General features: G+C 34.0%; 1 protein-coding gene across 1 annotated transcript in view; it reads left to right on the forward strand.

Moving 5' to 3' along the window:
• Nucleotides 1–18772: 18772 nt before the first annotated feature.
• Nucleotides 18773–24641, forward strand: part of LOC145286295 (DNA-directed RNA polymerase III subunit RPC5-like) — an 86371-nt gene continuing 80502 nt past the window's right edge. The window contains exon 1 of the mRNA XM_080135154.1: nucleotides 18773–19332. Within this exon, the coding sequence (XP_079991280.1) occupies nucleotides 19276–19332 (57 nt within the window). The 5' untranslated portion in view covers nucleotides 18773–19275. The remainder of the gene's footprint in view (nucleotides 19333–24641) is intronic.

A 24641-nucleotide genomic window follows, 5' to 3' on the forward strand; every position in this document is an offset into this window, starting at 1 on the left:
TATTTGATTTTTTTTTTTTTTTTTTTTTTGCAACATTTCTGCTGATCACTAACATTCCAAAAAGTAGTCAAAAACATCACAAATATTCTTTGGACAATTGAACCTCACCGCGACCACCAACAACAACAACCGTAACATCCTAAGCAGAAAGTGAATTTGATATTCCGTAGACACTTCTTGGGTACCCACCCAAGACAAAAACCACACCAGGTACACTATAAAGCAGAAAGTGACTCCATCAATAATCCGAGAAGTCCAAAATATCACAAGGACAATTGAACCTCACAACCTTTAATATTTTTTTTTTTTTTTTTTTTTAATCCATTTAGTATTTGTCAGACAAATACCACACCAGAAAGTGACACTTTCATTTTTTTGACTACTTAAGCCTTTTTGTATTAATTGGGTTTTTCGGATTACTATTCTGGTCTTAGATGTTCTCGATCCGAATAATACAAATTATCAGTCCTCATCCAAAAAATTTCAAAACATAAACTTTTTCTTTTGCATCCTTAAAATATTTAATACAATGTTTCAGTTGATTTATAATATCTCAGATGCATACCATCTATCGTTTTGAGCACAGATGAAAAACATTTAAAAAAAAAAAAAAAAAAGTGTTTGTTATTGGTTAATGTACTTGTATTTAGATATTGTGTTTTTAATATTTCACTTGATTTATCAAATCCAAAATATATGCTATAATTTTGAAAAATAACAATACAAAAGAGTATTTTTTTAAACAAATAAATCACCATTTTTATTTTTTTAATACAATATATCAGCGGATGATGTTTAAAAAATGCATATTTACAGTGATCTAATTTAAGTTAATTTAATAATGATACAAATATTGTTTGGATATAATAAAATCACTTTTTAATTTTACTTTTTTTTATCCATAATGTTTTGATAGTATTTCACCTTATTGTGTTCGATTGTCATACTTTTTGTATTTAAACATTGTTTTTAATATTTCACCTGGTATATCAAATTCAAGATACATTTTTGTATTGTTAATGTTATTTCTCAGTTATATATGTTTTTAAACAAATGAATCATCTTTTTATTTATTTATTTTTTTGCATCCCAAATTTTTTTTTTTTTTTGATACAATATGTCAATTAATCGAGGTATTTGCAGTGATCAAATTTAAGAATATTCAATAACAATACACAGATTGTTCAGATACAATAAAACCACCTATCAATTTTATTTCTTTTTTATCTATAATGTTTTTAATAGTGTTTCAGTTTAATTATATTGTTTGGAATCCATGCTGTTTTTAATGTTTAACTGTACAAATTTCATCAGCCACATTTTTTTTTTTTTTTTTTTTGTATACATAATGTTTTTATGATGATTCAGCTTATCTTTAACGTTTTAGATATACACCATGTTTAACTTTACAAAAATGCACATGTTTTGATCAGTGGTCCTCAATGTAAACCACTGGTAGTCCCTATAGAACTTCCAATGATCCATAGAGCTACAGGGTGTCCAAAAAGTTGCTGAAGAGTTTTGAACTTAGATTCTTTATTTTGGAGTGACATTTTGGACACCCTGTTTTTTTTGTTTTTTTTTTTGTATTTTTATTTTATTTAATCTGAAGTATGAAAGATAAAAATACAAAAGGAACATATACAGTCCTACTTTAGATTAATTATTCAGGATTTCTGACCATTTAACTTTTTTTTTTTTTTTTTTTTTTTTACTGAAAAAGGTATATAATTATTGGTTTAGATAACTGAACTCCTGAAACAGTTATGTACATTTTAATGTTTTTAACCACAACGCTTCAGCTGGTTTAGAACATCTAAAATGTATAATGCCTTAAAAATTGAAGAGTCAATAAATTATAAATATTGCTTGAACAATTTGGCCATATCTTCTTTAGTAATAATTATGAAACTTCTTTGTTTAATATTTTTTCATATATAAAAAAATAAACAAATGTTAATGAAAATGGAAACTTACCTATAAAGTACTCTCCTATCCAACTCCTTTGGCCTACAAGTTGTTTTCAGTGAAATATTTCAAATCTATTTTAATAAAGTCATATTTCTGTCTGTTTATTCACAAATTAATATGTACAAAAGGTACACTGTTTCACAAATTTTCATACTTAAAATGGATTTATATACACTTTTATTCCGGCTTGATTTCTATATACTATTTATTCAAAAGAAGTCTATGCATAATATGTAACCTCATTTGCATATTACATTAAAGAAAATCTATTTTAATAATTAGCTCGATGTTATTGTTATAATAGAATTGTTTAAATTATTCTATGTAGAAATATTATTTTAAGTTGATTATTTAATTTATTTTTAATTTATTTTAATCTATTTTCAATTATTGATAGTTGACAAGTTGCATTTAAAATCAGAAGTAAGCTTATTTATTTAAGCTAGAAGAGTTATTTCCCCTTTAAACTATGAGAGTTACTTCGCATTTGATTTTCATAGACCAGAGTGATGTTATATACGTACCTAAATCCAACATGTGATCATTTTTCATAAATAGTTAGGATATTCGGTGTCTCTTAAATAGTATGTGACTAATCCTTCTACCCGGCTATTTCTTGACGAGACAACGCCGGGTATATACAGCTAGTAGATTATAAATATAAAACGAAAATATTCACTGAAATAATTCGAGTGAGTAATAACATTGAATATGTATAGATAAAGTTGACAACATTGCAAATACTTTTTAGCCAATTGAAATCCTGTTTGTTAATCTTATTTTTGTATAATTGATATTGTTCAAGCAATATTTGTAGGTAATTTTTAATCTTCAGATCTCATTGTCAAATTTAAAAAAAAAAAAAATGACTTTTTAAAGAAAAAAAACAAACAAATTTTCTTAAAGTTGATATTTCAAATGTGAGATGTATTTGAATGAAGAAAAAAAAAATTGTAAAGGAATGAAATGAAAATATTTTGGTTTTTATTTTTGTAATTGATTTCCAAGATATCAATAAAGACATTTTTTTCTCATTTAAATTTTGATAGACAAAAATATGATTGATTTGTCTTTTTCTTTTATGTGTACTTTAACATCTTTAAGTGTTTCTGCTTACCTACTTTATGAAGGGCAGGTGTCTGTTTATGTGTGCCCAGCTAAAAGTCACAAATTAAATCATTCGTTGGCATCTATGCTGATGACACAACCATCTATGGCAACACATCAAAGGCCGTAAATGACAAAGTTCTCTCTGATTCTCTTTCCTCTGATCTTGAGCATGTGGTACAGTGGGGGAAGAGGTGACTGGTTACTTTTAATGCATCTAAAACCAAGCTCTTATCTTTACATCAACGCTCTGATCCACATCTGGCATCAATTGAAATGGATGGCTCTCATCTTGGGGAGGCTCCATGTTTTGACAAGCTTCTGGGTTTGACCTTTACTCCTGATCTGAAATGGAACATGTATATCAAGTCTGTTGCCAAGGTCGCTGGGAAAATGGTGGGATCCTTCTACCACTCCAGAAGATATCTCACTACTGATGCAATTCTCTATCTATATAAAAGCCAAGTACGTCCAAGGATGGAATACTGCTGCCATATTTGGGCAGGAGCTGCTAAAATAGCCTATCCTGCCTTGACAGAGTACAAAATAGACTTTGTGGTTTAGTGGGGGATGCCCTTTTCTCTTCCCTGCAACCTCTCTCTCCCACAGAAGAGACGTTGCGAGCCTGTCTTTGTTTTATCGTTACTTCCATGGCAAGTTCTTGTCTGAGCTCCAATCTCTGGTCCCCCCTTGCCAATCTTTCATGATAAACACTCATCTAGCTGAAACCACTGTCAATAATTTTCCCCACTCTTTATCTGTGCCTAAATCAAAACGTAGATTCCATGAACAAGGCTTCTTTCTTAGAAGTGTACGCCTATGGAACTCTCTTCCGTTTGCCTGTTTCCCCCCTGACTACAACTTGGATGTCTTCAAGTCCAGCATAAACAAATTCCTGATTAACCGCCCCCTTAAGTAAGACACTTTATCAAATCTCTAATACTAACGATTACTACGATATTATCCCATTGATTACTGTACACGCAATAACTCTTATCCCCGAGTGGCTTTCGGGCTTGATAAGTGGTGACCATCATGTTAAAAAAACAAAATACACAAGACATCCACGGAACTGTTATATACTTTTTCAGCATTACCTTGGACAAGGAGGGTCAGATTTTAGCCAGATTATGTACAAAGTAAAGGGAATAACCTTCAATTTTTTAATCAAGGAGATAATTCCATTATGAATTGTGTATACAGAGAAGAATGGACTGAGCAGAGAATAAATCTATGGGTAGAGGAAAGATAGAGAAGAGATAGAAGTTGATTATTTAATTTATTTTCAATTATTTAGCTGACAACAGTTACATTTAAAATCAGAAGTAAGCTTATGCTATGAGAGTTATTTCGCATTTGATTTTCTTAGACCAAGATGGATATATTTTATGCTTCCCTAAATCCAACATGTGGTCATTTTTCATATCAAGTTAGGATATTTGGTGTATCTTAAACAGTATGTGACTCATCTCTCAAAATGTTACACTTTATACTGCCTTGAGCAATGCCAGGCAGTTAAAAATCAAACTACACAAAACACATCCACAGAACTGTTATATTCTTTTTCAGCATTGCCTTGGACAGAATATGAGCTTAGAACAATTTTTTGTAACTTGGCCTTTGACTATGGTCAAAGTTTAGTACAGTACTGTGGAAGTTCGATTTTCAGAACATAAGTGAAAAAAAAAACACGCCTTTTATACTGTTTTACGAGATGCTTTGATAAAATCTGATTCGTCAGCTCAAGTCATAAGTGGGGATCGGTGTGACATCCTACAGACAAAAGAATAAAGAAAATAAAAACACTAAAAGAATTAATTAAAATGTCTTTAGAAAATACAAGATGACTTTTTTTTTTTTAATATTTGGTAATATTTCTGAAATCTAGTATATATATATATATGTCTGTCCCCATATTTTCAAACTAAAACAAAACAAAAAGTCGTAGAGCGGTGCTAGGGCCCTCAAATGATTGGATTTTTTATGGATCTTTAGCCGGTTAAAATTGAAAAAAGTTGTTAAACATTTTTGACATTCATTTTATTTTATTTTTCATTTTTAATCAGTTAATATGCGTGTCACGTTGGTACAATGGTAACATCACCAGCTTTGAATGATACAGTTTTGATTTCGATTCTAGCTGATGACACCTAAATACGTTTTTTTTTCTTACTTTTGAAATCACAACTTTATAATAATATATATGAAATCTGGACAAATTAAAATATCATATTTAAGCATATTTTACGCCTGGGCAAAGCCGGGCGCCTCTCCTCCCCACACCCCACCCCACTAGTACTAAATTAAAAAAAATACATATTTGTTTTCTTTTGGCTTTTTATTGAATCTATATACATTTACTCAATTCCTATTGATATACGTATTTGAATGCAATTTAAAATTTATTTTATTAATTCATTCATTTCTAAGAAATCAAATGATTTTATTGTCGCCATTCGTTTCCCCAATATCTTTCGAGTTAAAATTCTTTCTATAACAGAAGGGACCACATGAAGGTTGACAAAATCCCGTTGAAAGTATTTTTGTGGAATGTGCTGGATTCGAACTTGGCATACCCAAGTTGTCAGGTTAGGTCAATAACCACTGAAATACCATGAACTCAATTACCTTTTTTTTTTTTTTTTTTTTATTAAAAAAAAAAAATGTTGATTGAGGACATGCGTTGCATGAAAAGAAATGATATGAGAATGATGCAATGAATGTTTAATGAGTGTGTATTTTATAAACAGACAGAACTAACTAGTTTGGGTGCCCGGGTGTTTGGAGGTGTGTTGAGCAAAAAAGAAAAAGTTGTAGTAGGCAGGCAGGCTTGAACCCTTGATGCGAAGGCAGAAAAGAAGGTTGAGGTGTGTGTAAAGGTGTTGGTTGAGCAAAAAAAAATGGAAAATTGCGAGTGCAAAAAAAAAAAAGTGATAGTAGGCAGGCAGGCTCGAACCTGTACTGTGAAGGAGGAAAAGAATGTGAAAAAAAACGTCACGCGTTAGCTGTTGCATCCATCACCAAATCGGAAGTGACGTAAGTTTAAATTAAGACTAGGCAATCGAAAAGGGGCGATGACTTTTGAAAATATCAGCGAAAAAAGCGCCCTCTCCCTGTAGAAAAGTGTCCAGTTGAGGGTGAAGGAATTTGTTTTTAGCCTATTTTTCGATATTTGTCATCCGAAGGGTCGAGCTTCAAAATGATACCAACTTTATGAAAATCCGTTGCATTTGTGGAAAGTTTTCGCAAAATATACATGCAAACATACCTACATGCAAACATACCTACATGCATACATACATTTAAACAGACAGGTTGATTTATATTATAGATAACCTTAAAGAAAAATTAAATCTAGTCATTATATGGCGATGTGTGTAGAACAGGAAACTGATGGTATGGCCATGTTGAAATAATGGTTACTAGTGCAAAAGTATTTATTTTTAAATCAAACATAAAAAAAATCTGTTGGATAATTTTTAGAATGGGTTTCTAAATGTTATTTCAGTATAAATACTCAAAATCGATTAATTAATGAATTTTGTAAATGCTATAAAATTTGTTGATGCAAAAAAAAACTGAGAATAAATATATAACATTTTTAGTTTTTTTTTTTTTGTTTTGTTTTGTGGAAATATATTTGTGTTTCTTGACTTATACTTTTAGACAAGGATAAACATTACTTTTTAAAATATATTATTACCCAAAAACTTCCTGACAGAAATAATTAACTTGGAACTCAGGAATATACTCAATTTGATTACCGAGATTTTGTTTGTATTCAAAATAATAAAAAAAATTTCGTTTTACTAAAAAATCGTAAATTTTGATTTTCTTAGTTAAAAAATTATTTAATCAACTTACGTGATTTTTTAAATATGACGTCCCCATTCCATGAGGAGTACATAAATCAAATCAAAGATTTTTCTGTATTCTTATTTTTAATTAAGTCGAATTCTAAATAAGAACCAAATTTTGTAAGTTATAAAACTTGTTGATGCAAAAAAATTCAAAACTTTAGGAATAAATATATAAGTGCTTATTCAGATTTTAAAATTAAAGAAAATACAGAAATGTCTGTATGATGTACATTACCAGTCATAGGACGAAGATGAAAAATTCCAAAAAATCATGTAATTTGATCAAGTATTTTTTTTTATATATATTAAAGAAAATCAAAAGTGGGTGAAAAAAAAATTCAACGAATCTGGACAAGGGTAAACAACCCAAATGCCTATGGAAACACAATCAGATTACTTTTCTTTTTTTTTTTTTTTTTTTTTTAACGGCTTGGCTTGAAATTGTGGTTTTTGTTTGGAAGGAGAATTCCTTTGTTGCAGAACTGTCTAAATTGAACAACAACTTTGGACCGGCAGTCAACTATGTTTGTTCTCTTGTAGCTCTGATCTATTTCTTGTTTCCTTAATTCCAGCTTGTTTTACTCATTGGTGTAAAGGTCTCCATCAATTTGCTGTTTTGATACCCTAACCTGCTTAAAAGTATTATTCCTAGGTAATCTGCAGATAAATCCCCTCGAGTGGACACTGTGTAGCCTTTATCTCTAGTGGATATTTCAAATAGTAAGCTTCTGGGTGGTGGAATGGTGACCACTGACAAAAGTCAGAATTTAAAATTTCCAGTCCGGGATGAAAAACTCCAGGAGATAGGAAGGTGAGGCAGTGAGAGCCGACCCTCTGGGCATGATGTAGGAGGTTGGCCAACTGATCACCGGCTCTCAGAAAAACAATGTTCCTCATTTTGTAAGTCTACTATTCAACCTAAGAAAATGAGTACCATTTTAACCTCCAAATAAAAATAAACCTTTGTTGATTATTTTTTTACACTGAAATTGGGGTTTTTGTTTGGAAAATTATTTTTAAACTCTTACATGTAACTACGCAGTATTTCACTAGGAACATGCAATGATAAAAATTATGAGAATGGGATAGATAACTTTAGGCCTTTAATGGTGTTCAACACAAAATTAAAAATTTGGGCCTGCCATCAGCAGAATGTTATGTCTTATTGTTGCATTACTGCTGAGCTTAAAAAGAATGATGACACATTAATATATGAAAATATAACGATACATCTTTATTGTCGGTAACGGCAAGGGTGGGTTGTTAACAGGAAGATGCAAGCAAAGGAATTCGATGTTTGATTCTTTTCCGTTCCAAATTGAAAACCAAACTTTCAGGTTGCTATTGTTGTGACCACCTCAAACGCCCCCTATAGGACCACAATGTTGCCACACTCCCAGGGCATTTTATTCAGTGACAGTTGTTTCAATGAATTGACAGTCCAACCTAATTGCTTTTTTCTCTCTCAATGTGTACCTACCTGTATTTCTTGTAAAATGACCTTTTATACATCCAACATTTATCTTATCTTTTAACAATCGATCATATTATGCTGTCTCTTCTCATGCAAAATCGTTACTAATGTTCATTATTTTTAATTTAATTATTGCTACCAGATCAGGCTGTCTGAAGATATTGGCTTCCTGAGACGAAATGTGCCTAACATTGATGTTTTTTGTTTTTCTATTTTCTTTTGCAAAACTTGTTCTGCAAAACCAAAAACAAAAACAACTCACTTTTACCCCCTTTTCCTTCTTCCATTTTCCCTTTTTTTTCAATCCCCCCCCCACTTCCTGACTGGTTTCCTAACTTCAAAAAAACATTAATACTGTAACCCTTTTCCATCTCCCATTGCAATAATCATTTTTGCAGGACAGGGAACATAAACGATAAAATCCACTATAAAACAACCAAACCAAACACTACAAACTACTGCTTGAAGATACAAAGAGCTTGAAGAATAAAAACCCTCTACAAAATAACTGGATGCAACATGAATACTATTTCTAAAATAACTGGATTTTTTTTTTTTTTTACACGGTGGTCACCACTTATCAAGGCCTGGAAGCCACTCAGGGATAAGGGCTATTGCAAGTACAGTACGTTAGTGTGGAGATTTGATGAAGTGTTTACTTAAGGGGGCGGTTCATTAGGAGTTTGTTAACGTTGAACTTGAAGACATCCAAGTTGTAGTCAGGTGGGAAGCAGGCAGACAGAACAGAGTTCCACAGGCGTGCAGTTCTAAGAAAGAAGCTTTGTTCATGGAATCCACGTTTTGATTTAGGCACAGATAAAGAGTGGGGAAAATTTCGGCATTAAATAACCCAAAAAGGATTGATAAGCCGTAAACCAAACCAGCCAAACCATTATTTTTATTCCAATGACCTTTTAGTAAATCCAACAATTATTTTATCTTTTGACAATTGATCCTGTTATGTTGTTTCTTGCATTCTGTTGCCAGGTGCACCTCTTCCCGTCAAAATAATTTTTTGGTACTCTTCTTCAAATGTATCTTTTTGAACTCGGGGAATCTTTCTATGAAACTCAAGAATCTGCACCTATTTTTAATTAAACCCTTTATTTAATCCAAAGGAAGGTAGAATAGCCTCGTTCTGTCAACCATGATCAGGTGGAAGTCCTAAGTAATTCACAATTGTATTCTGACTATTGCCTGCACTAAGGATTGAACCATCAACCTCCAACTGAATTTTACCTAGTACTTTATCCATTATGTCACAGGTTCTTAAAATAAAATATCTAATAGTTTCTACTTGATAGAGAGTTTCATTCTAATGTATTTGCTATAAGTTATTTATTGTTTTTTTTAATTTTTGTTCATGAATTTTTAACTACTAACTATTCTATACAAGGCAGAACAATAAAGTTGTCGCACTAAAGAAATCAACACTTACAGCTTTATTTTAAAACTTTTATTGAAAAAAAAATCAATTCCGGTAACTTGATTATGTAGTAGAGCTGACATCTATTCAATGTAGACGCCTTCAATCTAAATCATTGCTTTGATACAGGTCCAGAACTGGGTGCATGCTTTTTCCACAAGCACTGGCAGGAGCTCGGCAATACTCGGTGGATGGCAGCAATCAGGCTGGTTTTGGTGTTGTGGGAGGTCATGTTGGTGATGTTCTCAACGTATGACCAAACGAAGTAGTCCAGCGGATTCAGGTCGGGGGAGGCAGGGGGCTAGTGATAGAAGGGTACAAAGTCATAGCACTCCTTCTGAAGCCAAGTCTGTGTCTCTTTGGACTTGTGGACCAGCGCTGAGTCCTACTGCCACACCCGGAGTGTGCCAGCAGCCACCTGATTGCATCCGGGGATTACCACACCCTTCAGCACATCAAGGTACACTTTTGTGTTGACTTTCAAGCTGACTTTGAAGATGTGAGGTGGCATGATCTGGCCCTCACTTGAAACGACACCAAAGATCATAACCATGACCGGAAACTTTGTTTTCATCATCCTGGGCCATGCATTTTGAGGGTGCTGGTAATGGTTCTGTTGTCATAATTTGGATCAATAGAGGGCATGAGTTGTACAGCGGCGCATTTCTAATCTCGCTTGACATGGTAGAAGGCTCTTATCGCTCTCTGGATTTGTACATAACTGGCTAACTAGTAGATGGTCTGCGACAAAAAAAAAAACAGTTTTCATCAAATGGAAATGGAATCATGGCGTCTTTTTTTGGGTGACAATTTTATCATACCACCTTGTACTTTACCCAATTTTTCATACTCCTTTTAAGTGGTGGGTAGCTCCAGTCTAAAAATTTGAGAGTGAAAATAAGTAAAGAAAATAAACTATACACTACATGCATTGTCGATATATGCTGTTTTAGTTTGTAGTGTAAAATTAACAAAAAAAATATGACTATCGTTCTTCTGCATTTCATTACATACTTAATGACAAACAATATGGATTTCGTCCTGCAAAATCAACTGCTGATATACCGACTGTAATATCAAATAGCATTTTATTTTCATTTTTCTATTGCTGTATTTATTTTCATTAGTTTCTTAATGTCTTTTAGTAGTATGCCGTTTTCGAATCTATTTTTGTAAAAACATTTATTTTTGCCAGTTCATATAATACAATTTCACATTAGGTATAGGATATAAATCCAAGTCAACTTTGTGATTCACACTTATTTTATAATCTCCAACTTATACTTGTGATAACCCGAGGTAGATTGAATCAGCTCCAAGTGAATTCACCATATCACGAGTAAAGACAGACCATCAAGGTCTGTCTGCTGCTGACTCCAGCCATTCTCGATTTCATTTGCATACCGAAAATGTGAGGGCCAGTCACAGCTTCAAAGTCAGCACATCCTCAATTGACCACCATTCTTCTTGCATTATACCCAATACTAGTATCAGTTCTATTGCCTTGTGAATTACGTTATTAGGTTAGTTGGTGAATGTCAAAGGGTGAGCCCAAATGGGCCTTCTGATAAGAAGTATTTCTTCAGTCTAGGAAATTTACATTGTGTGTGGATTGTGCCATTTGGGACGTGATCGGAGAAACAAAGTCTAGATCAGTGACCGTAAAGTCCTGTCCAACTTGTCCAAATATTTGACTTTCTCAAAACTACAAATGCTAATGCTCACCTGCTACTCTCACTTAAAAGAAGGTTCTGTTTTATTAGTTTTCGTAGTTTTACTATTACTTAATAGTAACAATTGTGTTAACTTTCATGCCTCATAATAAGAAATGCTAATATTTTCTTTTAATTTTAAACTCACTTCTTAGTTTATTTTTTTTATTTTTTTACTTGGGAATCACCACTTATCATAGCCTGGGGCAACTCAAGGATAAGGATTAATGACTGCAAGGTGGTAGTGTAGTAATCGTTAATGGTGTAAATTGGGTAGAATTTGATTATTTATGGGGACGGCTCAACAAAAACTTGTTTACATTGGATTTGAAGGCTACCATGCTGTATTCAATCGAGAAGCAGGTCAGCGGAACAGTTCTGATAAAGCAGCTTTGTTCATTGAATCTATATTTAGATTTAGACATAGATAGAAAGTGGGGGAAATTGTATATAATGGTTGTAGTTAGTCGAGTATTTTTTGTGAAAATTTGGCATAGGGGAACCATAGATTGGAGTTTAGTTGAGCACTTGCCATGAAAATAATGATAGTGCAGAGATGTGTTAGTAACGTCTCTTCTGTGGGAAAGAGGTTGCAGAGAAGAGAAAAAGTCGTTACCTATTAAGTTTCAAAGCCGGTTTTGAGCTTTATCAAGGCAGGATAGGACATGCTGAAATCTTACCCAGATGTGGCTACAGTACTCCATTTTAGGACGTACTTGGCTCTTATACAGATAGATGATTGCATCGGCAATGAGATACATATTGGAATGGTAGAGTTATCCAACCACTTTTCCAGTGATCTTGGCAACAGATTTGATGTACGCATTCTGTTTCAGATCAGGAGTAATGGTCAATCCTAGAAGCTTGTCAAGACATGGAGCTTCCACAAGATAAGAGCCATTCATTTTGATTAGGGCCTGATGGGGGTCAGAGCGATTATGATGAAAAGAGAGATGCTTGATTTCAGGTGCATTAAAATTAACCCGCCACCTTTTTCCTCATTGAACCACGTGCTCAAGATCAGAAGAGAGAGAATCAGAAAGATCTTGGTCATTGCCAGCGTTTGAAGTATTGCTATAGATGGTGGTATCGTCAGCATAAATGTCTATGAATGATTTTAGAATGTGATTTGGAAGATCATTGATGAAGATCAAGAAGAGAGTTAGACCCAGGATGGGACCCTGACGGACGCCAGCATTGATGCTATGAGTTTCTGATTTCTGCCCATCGATGACTACTCTTATAAGCCTATCAGAGGAAAAGGATTTAATGATCAAGATAGGTTTAAATAATATTTTATGTTTGGTTTGTCAATTGCCAGAAATACCGGAAGCCATCCTTTTCTTGGATCTCATATTTATTTTCATGATCATAACATGAAATCCTTCTTCTTCCCCAAGTTAAGAATAGCTTTCTTGTCCACTTGACTAATTAGTCAGCCAAATGGACAACAGAAATCGGAAGTAAAAAAGAGCAAACAATCTTGACTGTAACCGAAAATACACATACTGACACGAGAGTGGAAGAAAATAAGAATTTATTTGTCAGGAAAGATGTTCTATGCAAATGATAAATATGCATTAAAAAAATTCTGGGAATGATTAAAATTACTTTTCAAGATAATGAAAGTGGTTGCTTCATTTAAGTTAACCTTCAATTGGTTTCGTTTTTACTTAATAATCTACTTCTGGTTTCACTAAGACTCAATTTTGTACAAAATGATCACAACTTGTGTAGTTTAACATCACTGTGAAAATTTAGAAAGCTATTCTTAACACAGGGAGGGCAGGGCTTTGTTAACTCTTCCCTTGCCATGGACAGAACTCTCCTAAAATGAAAACAAAAAATGTTAAAATGCACAAATGCCAAAAATGGTGTAAAAAGAAAAAATAAAACTCTGATCATTCCAGCATATTTTAACTAGGAGAAACTGTTTGTGGAGATTGCTTCCATCGTGCCAATCATCATAGATGTGCTTAGCTCAATTCCAGATGATCTTGAGAAACAGTTGAACTCCCTGGGAATAAAGTGTAACATCACTGTACTCCAAAAGTCAGTTCTGCTTGGCACAGCAAACATCCTACGCCAAGTGCTTCACAATGGGCTGGCAAGTGGACATATGGATTTTTAGCAACTTCCTCAAATCATTATAAAACTTATATATTTGAATAACTCAGAGTCTGAGGTTGCAAAAAATGGGCCTATTTGTCTTCTAACTCCAATTATTTCTCAAGATATGCCCGTTTGAGGTTTGCGAATTTCGAATTTTTGTGAAATTGCAACTACAGTGATTTTATCAAGAAGTAAATTTGGGTGCATCTGAAGAATTGCTCAAAATTTCTTCCAGAAACCCCTAAATATGTCTTATAAGCCCCTTAGATAATGCCAGATTCCCTAGATTTACTTCATTATGAAAAAAGTAACATATGAACAAGTTCTTGACCTGTTTTTTAAAAATTTTTTTCACAAAATTTACCATAAAAATTAGCATTTTTTCCCATAAAAAAGCCCAAAATTTGCCCCCAGCCGGTATATTTTCACAAAAGATTGCAAAAAAGCCCCGAGATGAAATTTCTCATGCTTCACAAATAAGAATCTAGACATAGAAAGCTATCATAATTCAATTGCGTAAATAAAATGACTCTTGGGAACCATTTTAATTCTAACATGCTGAAAAAATTTGAACGTGCCCATTTTCCCATAATTTTGGACAACCCACAATGACCATTTAAACCATAAATCCAGATAATTCTTGTCATTCTTATTCAAATTTCGTCATCCAGGGCACTTTTCCTATGTTTTTTAGGGTGCAGAATCCAAACCATGAAACTGCACTGTTTTCTGGAAAATCCTGATTTTTACCCTTTTTTAATTTATTTTCAGTTAAATATTGACTGTAAACCAAAAGAAAATTATTAATTGATATTTCCATTTTTCTCATTTTCAGTTTTTCTTTTCTTTTCGATACACAATCATAATGAATAACATGACAAACATTGCTCTCATTGAAATTTTCAAGAGATCTCGATTTGACAAAAAGCCAGACTTCGATGAAGTTGTGAAACAGGTCTCATTCTAGAGGTCCTACTTAGTGATAAACTTCTATCTGACATCAAAGTTGTGTTCAAAGACTTTCAGCAGCAACAAAACAAGAATCGTTCAGTGCTCAGTTCATCCGGATCATTTGATGATGTGCCGAAGGTAAAGCATCCTCTGAAGGAAGTCAGTGATCGTCACTAACACTAACGACTGAGCGACCATATGGATTCGACCAAAGCTGCTGCTCAAGCACAGAACACTTCCCCAACAAAAATGTCTGCCTTTGGCCTGAAGACAAATACCTTTAAAACAAAGAGGTTGCTAAAGTGAGATACTCTATCCTATGCAATGAGTTGACCACATGCACGTGCTTGCACATACAAAATGGCCACCCGTGATAACATATAGAATTACATAGTTTAATATTTGGAAAAATTTTTTTTTTTTCGTCGAATTTTAATTTTCCGCCAATACTACACTGTGACAAGGCAGTTTGGTACGCGAGTGCACATTTAACAGCCTCTTTTATGCTCGCGCGTAGCGTAAACAAAGGGTAGGCTGTGAAATGGAAAAGAGTTCCAAGTTCAGGAGTTAATACCATGCAAAAAACATCAAACAAAAAACTTTTTAGCCAATAAACACACAAAAAATGCCCCCTCTTTCGGGTGGCCAGAAAGTGGTTGCTCATTTTAAGTTAAATTTATATGGTAAAGTTATTACCCACTTTTCGAAAAAGCAATTTCTTTATAGCATGGAAGTTATTGGTGCTAATGCACTTACTGATCCGCGCTATCTTTTAAATCATATTTCCATGTTTAATTAAAGTTTTATGATATGTTTTCTTTATTCATTTGTAAGGTTAAAGTACAGAATAGGTACAAAACACCCTCCCCTCCCCATGTTAAGAATGGCTTTTTAAATAATAACGTTATCATTTCAGCACAGATCAATAAGTGCATGTGTACCAAACTATTTTTTTGCAACGGAAACGGTTTGCAGATTCATTTTTAGCACATAAAAGATGGCTTTCCATGTGGTAGGGAGATCTTCAGAGAAGATCCTAACTTACCCTATATGTGCTTCCAGGTTGCTCACAGTACTGCATTTATATTTACTCTCTCTCGCCCCCACAACAGCGGAGTTACTATCTTAAAAAGCATATCTGAGAAAATTGACAAAGTCCTATCTGCTTATGCTTCAGCTAACATTCACGTATGTGGAGACTTCAATGTCCACAGTGGAATGGTTGACCCACTCAAACAAGACCGACAATGAGGGGAGGTTCTGCCATGATTTCTCCATTGCTTATGACCTCACTCAGATTGTTCTCGAACCCACCCGTGTGCCCAACAATGAAGGCCAGTATGCGAGTCTACTAGACCTTTTTCTCACAACTTGCCCTGAACTATGTTCAGTTTCTGTTCTGTCTCCTCTTGGATCTTCCGACCACTCAGTTGTATCAGTTAAGATAAAAATGAAATGTAATAAGTCCCCAGACGTACTTCTCCATCATACAGTATATCAATACTCTATGGCTGACTGGGATAGCTTCCGTACATTTATATCGGATCTACCTCTGCATTCCATGTTTAAAAAGGATGTGTCCTCTATAGTATCAGACCTGATGGAATGGTTAATTGTAGGTATAGACCGTTTCATACCCTCGAAAAAGTTCCAGCAAAAACCTAACAGTTAGCCATGGTTCTCTCCAGAATGTGCTGCTGCCATTGCGCACAGAAATCACTTTTTCCACTGCTTCCAACGTAATAGATGTATGGAAACTAGAGCCACTTTCAGGACTGCCAGCAACCATTGTAAGAAAGTAATAAAGAATGCAAGAGAGTTGTATGCTCAGTCCGGCAAGTTCAAAGTAGCTGAGCAGCGGCTTAATTCCCACCAGTTTTGGCAAATAGCAAACAGAATCCTGAACAGAAGTGTGTGCTCTATCCCAACTATCATCAATGGACCTGAAGTAATCTCGTCAGCATCAGACAAAGCCAAACTCTTTGTCAAGAACTTTGCAGCTAATTCTACCCTTTGCGACCAAGGCCGCCAACCCCCAATATTTCTTCCTGTATCAGAAAACACGCTATGTGATATACAAATATCTGTACGTGATGTTGCCAAGCTAATCAAAAACCTTGATTCCAGTAAAGCAACTGGCCCTGACGGTATTCCAATTATAGTACTCAAAAAACTTCAACCAGAACTAGCGCCCATACTTACAAAACTGTTTAAATGTTGTCTTAAGGAGAATTGCTTCCCATCGCCCTGGAAAATCTCATCAGTATGCCCTGTATTTAAGAATTCAGGTGATCGCTCATCCCCCTCTCAGTACAGGCCAATAAGTTTTCTGTGCGTCATGAGTAAGTTGCTGGAATTTGTGTTAAATAGAAAAGTAATCAACCATCAACTCTTTTCCTGATCTACATTAATGATCTTCCAAATCACATCCTTACATCATTTGTAGACATTTATGCTGATGACACTACCATTTATGGTAGCACATCTAAGACAGTAAACGACCAAGTTCTCTCCAATTCTTTCTCCTCTGATCTTGAGCACGTGGTACAATGGAGAAAGGAGTGGCTGGTTACTTTTAATGCATCTAAAACCAAACTTCTCTCTTTACATCACCAACGTTCTGATCCCCATCTGGTATTAGTTGAAATGAATGGTTCTTGTCTTGAGGAGGCCTCAAGTTTTGACAAGCTTCTGGGCTTGACCGTTACTCCTGATCTTAAATGGAACTCGTACATCAAATCTGTTGCCAAGGCTGCTGGAAAAATTGGTGGGATCCTTCTATCGATCCAGTAGATATCTCACTGCTGATGCAATTCTCTATCTATATAAGAACCAGATATGTCCAAGGATGGAATACTGTTGCCACATCTGGGCAGGAGCTGCTAGAAAGAACTTGTCCGCCTTGAGAGTTCAAAATAGACTTCGTAGCCTCATAGGAGATGTCCTTTTCTCTTCCCTGCAACCTCTATCTCACAGAAGAGATGTTGCGAGTTTGTCTCTGCTGTATCGTTATTTTCATGGAAAGTGTTTGACTGAGCTTCAATCTATGGTCTCCCCTCGCCAAACTTTCACAAGAAACACTGGTTTAGCTGAAAACGCTATTAATAATTCCCCCCACTCTTTATCTGTGCCTAAACCTACACATAGATTCCATGAACAAAGCTTATTTCTTAGAACTGCATGCCTGTGGAATTGTCTTCCATTTTCCTGCTTTCCAGCTGACTACAATATCTTCAAGTCTAACGTAAACAAGTTCTTGATTAGCCGTTCCACTTGTTAACAAATTTACCGAATTTCCATTTACTAACGATTACTATATTGTCCAATTTCTACTGTACACTCTTTAACCTTTATCCTCGAGTGGCCTCTTGGCCTTGATAAGTGATGATGCCTTAGGTGTGTCAGAAATTTCGTGAAAAATATTGAAGAATTCCACCCCGTCTTTCCAAGCTTATAACTCCTCGAAAAATGTAATTCAAGCCCTAATTATTTTTCAATTAAAGGAGCAAGGACCAAGGTTTCATTAAAAAAATAAAAATAAAAATAAACAATGTTTTTAAAAAAATAAAAAAGGTTTTAAACTTCGTATTTTACAGGTAAATTTCTAAAAAACACTACTTTTTTTGTTTTAAATTTGAGTATATTATTTATTGATCTTTTATCTTCAATTTGTAATATATAAAACTTTGGTGAGTAAATTAATTATTTACTTTTTAATAGATACTTGAAAATGTGGGGGGGGGGCGTGAATTTAAAAAAAAAAAACGTTCGTCTAAAATATTATATTCGGTTTACTGGAAAGGGCATGAAATTTCACATTGAGCCTGAAAATATCGTAAAAATTGAACCAATAGAAAAATTTTGATAGACTTTTAAAGTTTAAAAATTGAAAAATACTGAGCTCGTAAAATTCAATTAATTTCATTAGTTAAAAAAAAAAAAATTCTATTACTTTTAAAACAATTTTAATAGTTTATTTTGGAAGTATAATCCATAAAGAAAATAAACAACCCACTTTTAAAAGAGAAATTACGAGTGTTTTTCGCAGTTTCGTGTTAGGGGTGTCAAAAATCTACGTTTTGGTTTAGACACAGATAACGAGTGGGGGAATTTTTTTTTTCTTCTTTCTTAGAACTGCACGCCTGTGGAATTGTCTTCCGTTTTCCTGCTTTCCAGCTGACTACAATATGGTTGTGTTCAAGTCTAACGTAAACAAGTTCTTGATGAGCCGTTCCACTTGTTAACAAATTTAGCAAATTTCCATTACTAACGATTACTCTATTGTCCAATTTCTACTGGAAACTCTTTAACCTTTATCCTCGAGTGGCCTCTTGGCCTTGATAAGTGGTGATGCCTATGTAAAAAAACAAAAAAGAAAAAAAACACCGAAATCTACAAATAAAATATTTTGTTATATACGAACGTGAGACGGGCTTTAAAGTAAAATAATACCGATTTTTTTTTTCTCGCAATGCAGTCACGCCGTGATTTAGTGACTTTGCTCACAATTCTTTTCATCGCATTTTTACATACGATTTCATTAATTTTATAACCTTTACCAACGATATACTGGTCTCTGGTTGCATCATGTGTTTAGGTTGTCATTAGCAACATGTGAGAAAAGATGGGAGATTTGGTCGTTACCGGAAATCGGTACTGCGCATGCGTTTACCTCCAAGTTCAAAGATGGCTGACGAAGATGATCCGGTGACGCACGAGGTTTGTTAAAATCGTGAATAATTTCTTTCATTTCTAATGTTTTACTCGAAAAAAAAAAAAAGAAGTTATATTTATACACATATATTTTGGTTTTTAAATTTCGGATTGTTCGTTTTTTTTTTTATCAGCAATGTTGTTAACATCTTGTTATTTTTTCCAAAACTGTTTGCTATTTCCGTACTATTCGTTTCTTTCTTTTAATGAAAAGAACATTTAATTTTACAATTGTTATTCAATCGGAATAAAAACACGATTTCTTTTTTCTTAGAATTTTTTTTTTTCCTTTTTGCAAAAAATTCAGATTATTGTCGATTAACTCGTTTAGAGCAGGATTACCGAAACATAAATTTCAAAATGTTTATTTTTCATCCATCGGGTTTCGCTGAGTTTACTTCGATATTATAAACCCTTTATAACCGGTGTATCTGAAATTCCGGGTTTGTATTACTGTACACATAGATTCGAAAAAGTTGTCAAAAAACAAATATAGAACAAATAAATGTTATCGAAGGCAAGATAAGTTACTTTTCTACCTAACTGGATATATTTTTTGTGTTTTTATTCAGTGTAACATGTTTATTCAGCTCGAAAAACATGCAGTGTTTACCGATGTATTGGAAAATTCAAAATGGCGGCCGACTCTCTCTCGGAAAGGGTAAGTTCAGGAAAAGGTATTATAAATAATAAACTAGACAAAATACTGTTAGAAATTCGCTCAATATATGTTACCGTGACGTAAGTTGACATATATTCGGTTGATTTTTAATAGTATTTGGTCTAGTTTATTATTTATAACATCTTTTCCCAAACTTACCGTGTTAAAGAGAGAGTCGGGCGCCATTTTGAATTTTCCAATAAACACTGCATGTTTTTCGTGCTGAATAAACATGTTACACTGAATAAAAACACAAAAAATATATCCAGTTAGGTAGAAAAGTAACTTATCTTGCCTTTGATAACATTTATTTGTTTTATATTTGTTTGGTAATCTCCAAAAATACCGTTAGGGCTTACAACATAGCCGCCAGAAGAGTCACGTGATCCGGTTGATCCAAAACATGAATCGCCGTATTACGAAACCGGAAAACGCAAATTTAAAGCAAACTTTGACAAACAAGCATAATAATTAAGTACAAAAACAGTTTTTCAATATCATAATAATAAATAATTTATTTAGAACGGTCATTTAATTTTTTGTTGAGAAACAATCACAGTTTGTTTGTTTTTTAAAACAGTGTTTATAAAAAATATTTTATTCAGAGTTTTTCATAAAAATGGTATTTAAAACAAGGTGTTCATTTTTTTTAAGATGTAATGTTATAAAAATATGATGTAAATAAAAACAGTTTATATTTAAACGAACGTGCGTAGACATTTTGTAAACATTGTTTTTAAAAAATAAAAAATAATACTTCTATTATGTTTTAAACGACTGTAATAGTTTATTTTGGAAGTATATTTCATAAAGAAAATTGACAACCCACTTTAAAAACAGAAATTACGAGTTTTATATATTTTATTCGCAGTTTTTTGTTGGGGGTGTCAAAAATTCCGCCTAAAATTCTGATACACCTAGTCGACCAGTCGACGACCACTTGTTTGTTCTGAATAAAATACTTTTTATAAACACTGTTTTAACTAAAAACAACCTAAGATTGTTTCTCAAAGTTTGCCTATTTTTATAACAACATTATATCAACAAAAAATTAAATACAAACAAATTGTGATTGTTTGTCAAAGTTTGCCTTCAAGGCTGCGTTTTCCATTTGCACGATTCATGTTTTGGATCAACCGGATCACGTGACTCTTCTGGCGGCCATGTTGTAAGCCCTAACGGTATTTTTGGAGATTACCATTTGTTTTTTGACAACTTTTTCGAATCTATGTGTACAGTAAAACAAACGCGATAAGTTACTCTTCTACCTACCTGATGTCATTGTAAGATTTATTGGCTGGGTTTCTACCAATATTTTGTTTAATTTTCGACTTTTGAACGATTATTGAAATTCCTCAGGTGACGAATGTGCTGGCCATTTTTTTTTTGTTTTCGTTCTAGCTTCTAACTAAATAAAGCACGGACCCTTTTTTTTTTTTTTTTTAAACAATCTTTTCGACTGATTATTGTCAAATACACACTAGTCTACAAGATTATCAAATTTTTATTTGTCAATATTTAAATATTTATAGGGGTGCTCAGTTTCTAATGCAACATTCTAGTAAATCGATCACCCATTTTAGAATGTTGGAAAAAAAAAGTCATATAACTAAGAGTAGCTAACCTGAAGTGAGGTTGCGAAAAAAATACAATCTTCTTCGCGACCTTCTTCTCAGGTCTTGTAACCACAGTAACATAAAAAAAAGGAATAAGTGACTCTTCACAAAGGAGGAAGGTTTTTATAACAATTACCTTACTCTATTAGAATAAATAACCACAAGGCTATTGTTCTTCTTGATTGTTGGAAGACCATCCTCACCTCCGGCAGCTACACTCAGGTAAGCTATGTATTATTCACAAGAACCACTCGACGTTTTTAAGCCAAATGTTGCGAATTTAACCATTTTTAAGCAATTTGGCCCCTTTTTTTTTTTTTAAATTTCGCTTTCTCCAATTGTTTTATATACATATTTATAACATTTGACTTGAAAACGACCAGTTGAGAAGGAGTTCTGTGGTATTGTGTTCCGCAGACGGACGGTTCTAGGAAATAAACCTTGCTCATAGAATTTTTTTAGTTTTAGACACTGATGAATAGTAAGGCAAATTATTGACAGCTGTTGTAGTTAGACGAGTATTCGTTGCGAATGTTTTGCGGGGTGGGGGGCATAAATTGAAGCTCAGTTAAGCACATCATGAAAATAACCATAGATCAGAGATAGACTCGCAATGTCCCTTCTGTGAGAAAGAGGAAGTATGGAGATAAAACGGTCCTGTCCACTAGATTTCGAAGATGATTTTGTATTCTGTCAAGCCAAGAAATTGTATTCTTACTGCACATTGTTTTGTTACTCTGATTTTTAATCAACCCATTGTTGAAGACTGCGAGTGAAATAGGCATGGAGATGATCAGACTTGAGAAATAAAAAAGATTATGCTGAATGGCTGGGAACTTAGTCCAATTGTTAATCGTTAACTAGGAAACACTAAATAGTGTCAAATTCTCCAACACCAAAGATAGTGGATAAATCGAAGTTGGGCCTGGTATAACGGTTGCAAAATTTTCCAAGATCGCGACCCCCCAGCTCTGTTAGGAGTCAAGAAACAAGACTATAAAACAAAATCTGTGCGTCTGAACTCTGGTATTGGTAACAAAATAATGTTCGCTTGAAGTATCCGTCATTCGAACACCCTGCACCAATGGAAGCAATCCCTTAAATAACCAGTAACAGTCATGCATATGCAAACATTTCCATCAGAAGCAGCAGCAGCAGATATAAGTTAGAATTAAAACGTCACTAGGTTTGTACAGTTCAAAACGAACCCGACCCTCCTCCAATCTCCAACCTTCTCAAGTCAAGTGAATTATTTAACTTATTTTTCTCACAATTGTGGTAATTACTGAAGCTTACACTTGATGGAGCAGGTTGTGAGAAAATTAGAAATCAGATTAGCATAGATAAAATGCAGTTTCGTTTTATGCCTGGCCAAAATACATTTCTATATACAAATATATTTATCTTGAGACAAAAGCAAGAGAAGTACCTTAGTAAGATGAAGAACCTGTATTTTGCTTCTGTGAATCTAGAGAAAACTGTTGACAGTGCCAAGAGATGTTGTTTGGTAGACTTTGCTTAAACTATCTATAAATGAGTCGGTATTGAAGGCTGAAAAGTGCTTAAAAAATTGAAAATTGTGTTTGAATTTAAAATAGCACATTTAGTGACTGCATAAAAGTTAAAAGTAGGAGCACATCAGGGTATTATACTGAATCTGTTGCTTTTGTGTTGTAGAAGCACTGTCTACTGAGTTCCAAATGTGTTGTTCAGAAAAGATGCTGATTTAGTACTTGTCTGTTAAACAATGGATGACCTATGTATTAAATTGAACACTTGTATTAAAGAAATGCCATGAAAATTAAAGGTTATAGAGTGAATGCTATCAAGACCTAAGTGATCATCAGTGATTGTAGTGTTGGAAAGCTCCCCAAAATAGGAAAACTCCCTTGCTCAGTTGATGTAAAGGGAGTCTGGTGTAATTGTTTTTTTGTGGTGCTTGTAAGCATTGAGTGCACAAGAAGCGCAGTGGAAGTACTGGTAGGTTGTGTTAGTAGAACAATGAATTTGTGTGCAAGAAGTGTAATGTCGAAAGATAAGAACTCAGATATGAGTAAAAAATGTTTGGATGATAAAACTATTGAGGTTGTCAAACGTTTTGTTGCCTTAATGATACTGTTGGAGCACAGAGTGGAGCAGGTGCTAGTATGATTGCAAGAATTACGAGTGGATGGAGTAAGTTCTGGGAATTTGTGATTATTAACCAGCAGAGTGTTACTGTTGTCGCACAGGAAAAAAGTCTATCAAGCATGTATATTTAGTGTGATGATTTATGGAAATGAAGCCTGGACAGTGAGGGTTGAAGACATATGTTGCATGGATAGAGAAACGATATGAGAATGACATTATGGATGTGTAATGTGAGTCTTAAAAACAAGCTTAGATCTGATGACCCCATGTTGTATAGCAAGGGGTTTCATATTGGGTATCATATATTGGATACATGTAATACAGAGGTAACGATGAGGGAGACAAGACATTTATAAAAGTGAGAGAGATGGGAATTCATTATTAAATGAATGTGCATTACTGTTCTTTTACACAGAGGGGGAGAATCATTACTTATGATGGAGGGACACATTACTTGGAAGGGGTTTTTATACAAAGTTCATATTAAGATGATGATAGACAAAACATATTTACCTTTCAGTTGTTGAATGACGACACGAAGTGAAACAGTTACAAATATCGATGGTGATTCTTTATTTCATTTGACCGGTCGAAATGATGATGACGTCAGGAATTCAAATTCGTATCTACATGGTTAAATGTTCTCCCTTCGCTTCTAAAGGGACCCTCCTCTGATCATGTGTGCCCCCCCACCACCACCACCTTTGGAACCCAAGTGGAAAACCCAGTATTTACAGAAATTTTGGCTTTGTCATCTTAAATACCAGGAGAATTGATGGTTCAACAAATTATGCATGCATTACTGTGAAGTATGCAAACCAATATATGCAAAAATCATTAGAAGTAAATAATTTAAGTACTTTCAACATCTATCAAAGTAGTTTTGGGTTTTGTTCTTTTCCTCATCC

The sequence above is a fragment of the Euprymna scolopes genome, chromosome 10, assembly GCF_053919585.1.
Source record: "Euprymna scolopes isolate OS-2025 chromosome 10, ASM5391958v1, whole genome shotgun sequence".
NCBI classification, from domain to species: Eukaryota; Metazoa; Mollusca; class Cephalopoda; order Sepiida; family Sepiolidae; genus Euprymna; species Euprymna scolopes.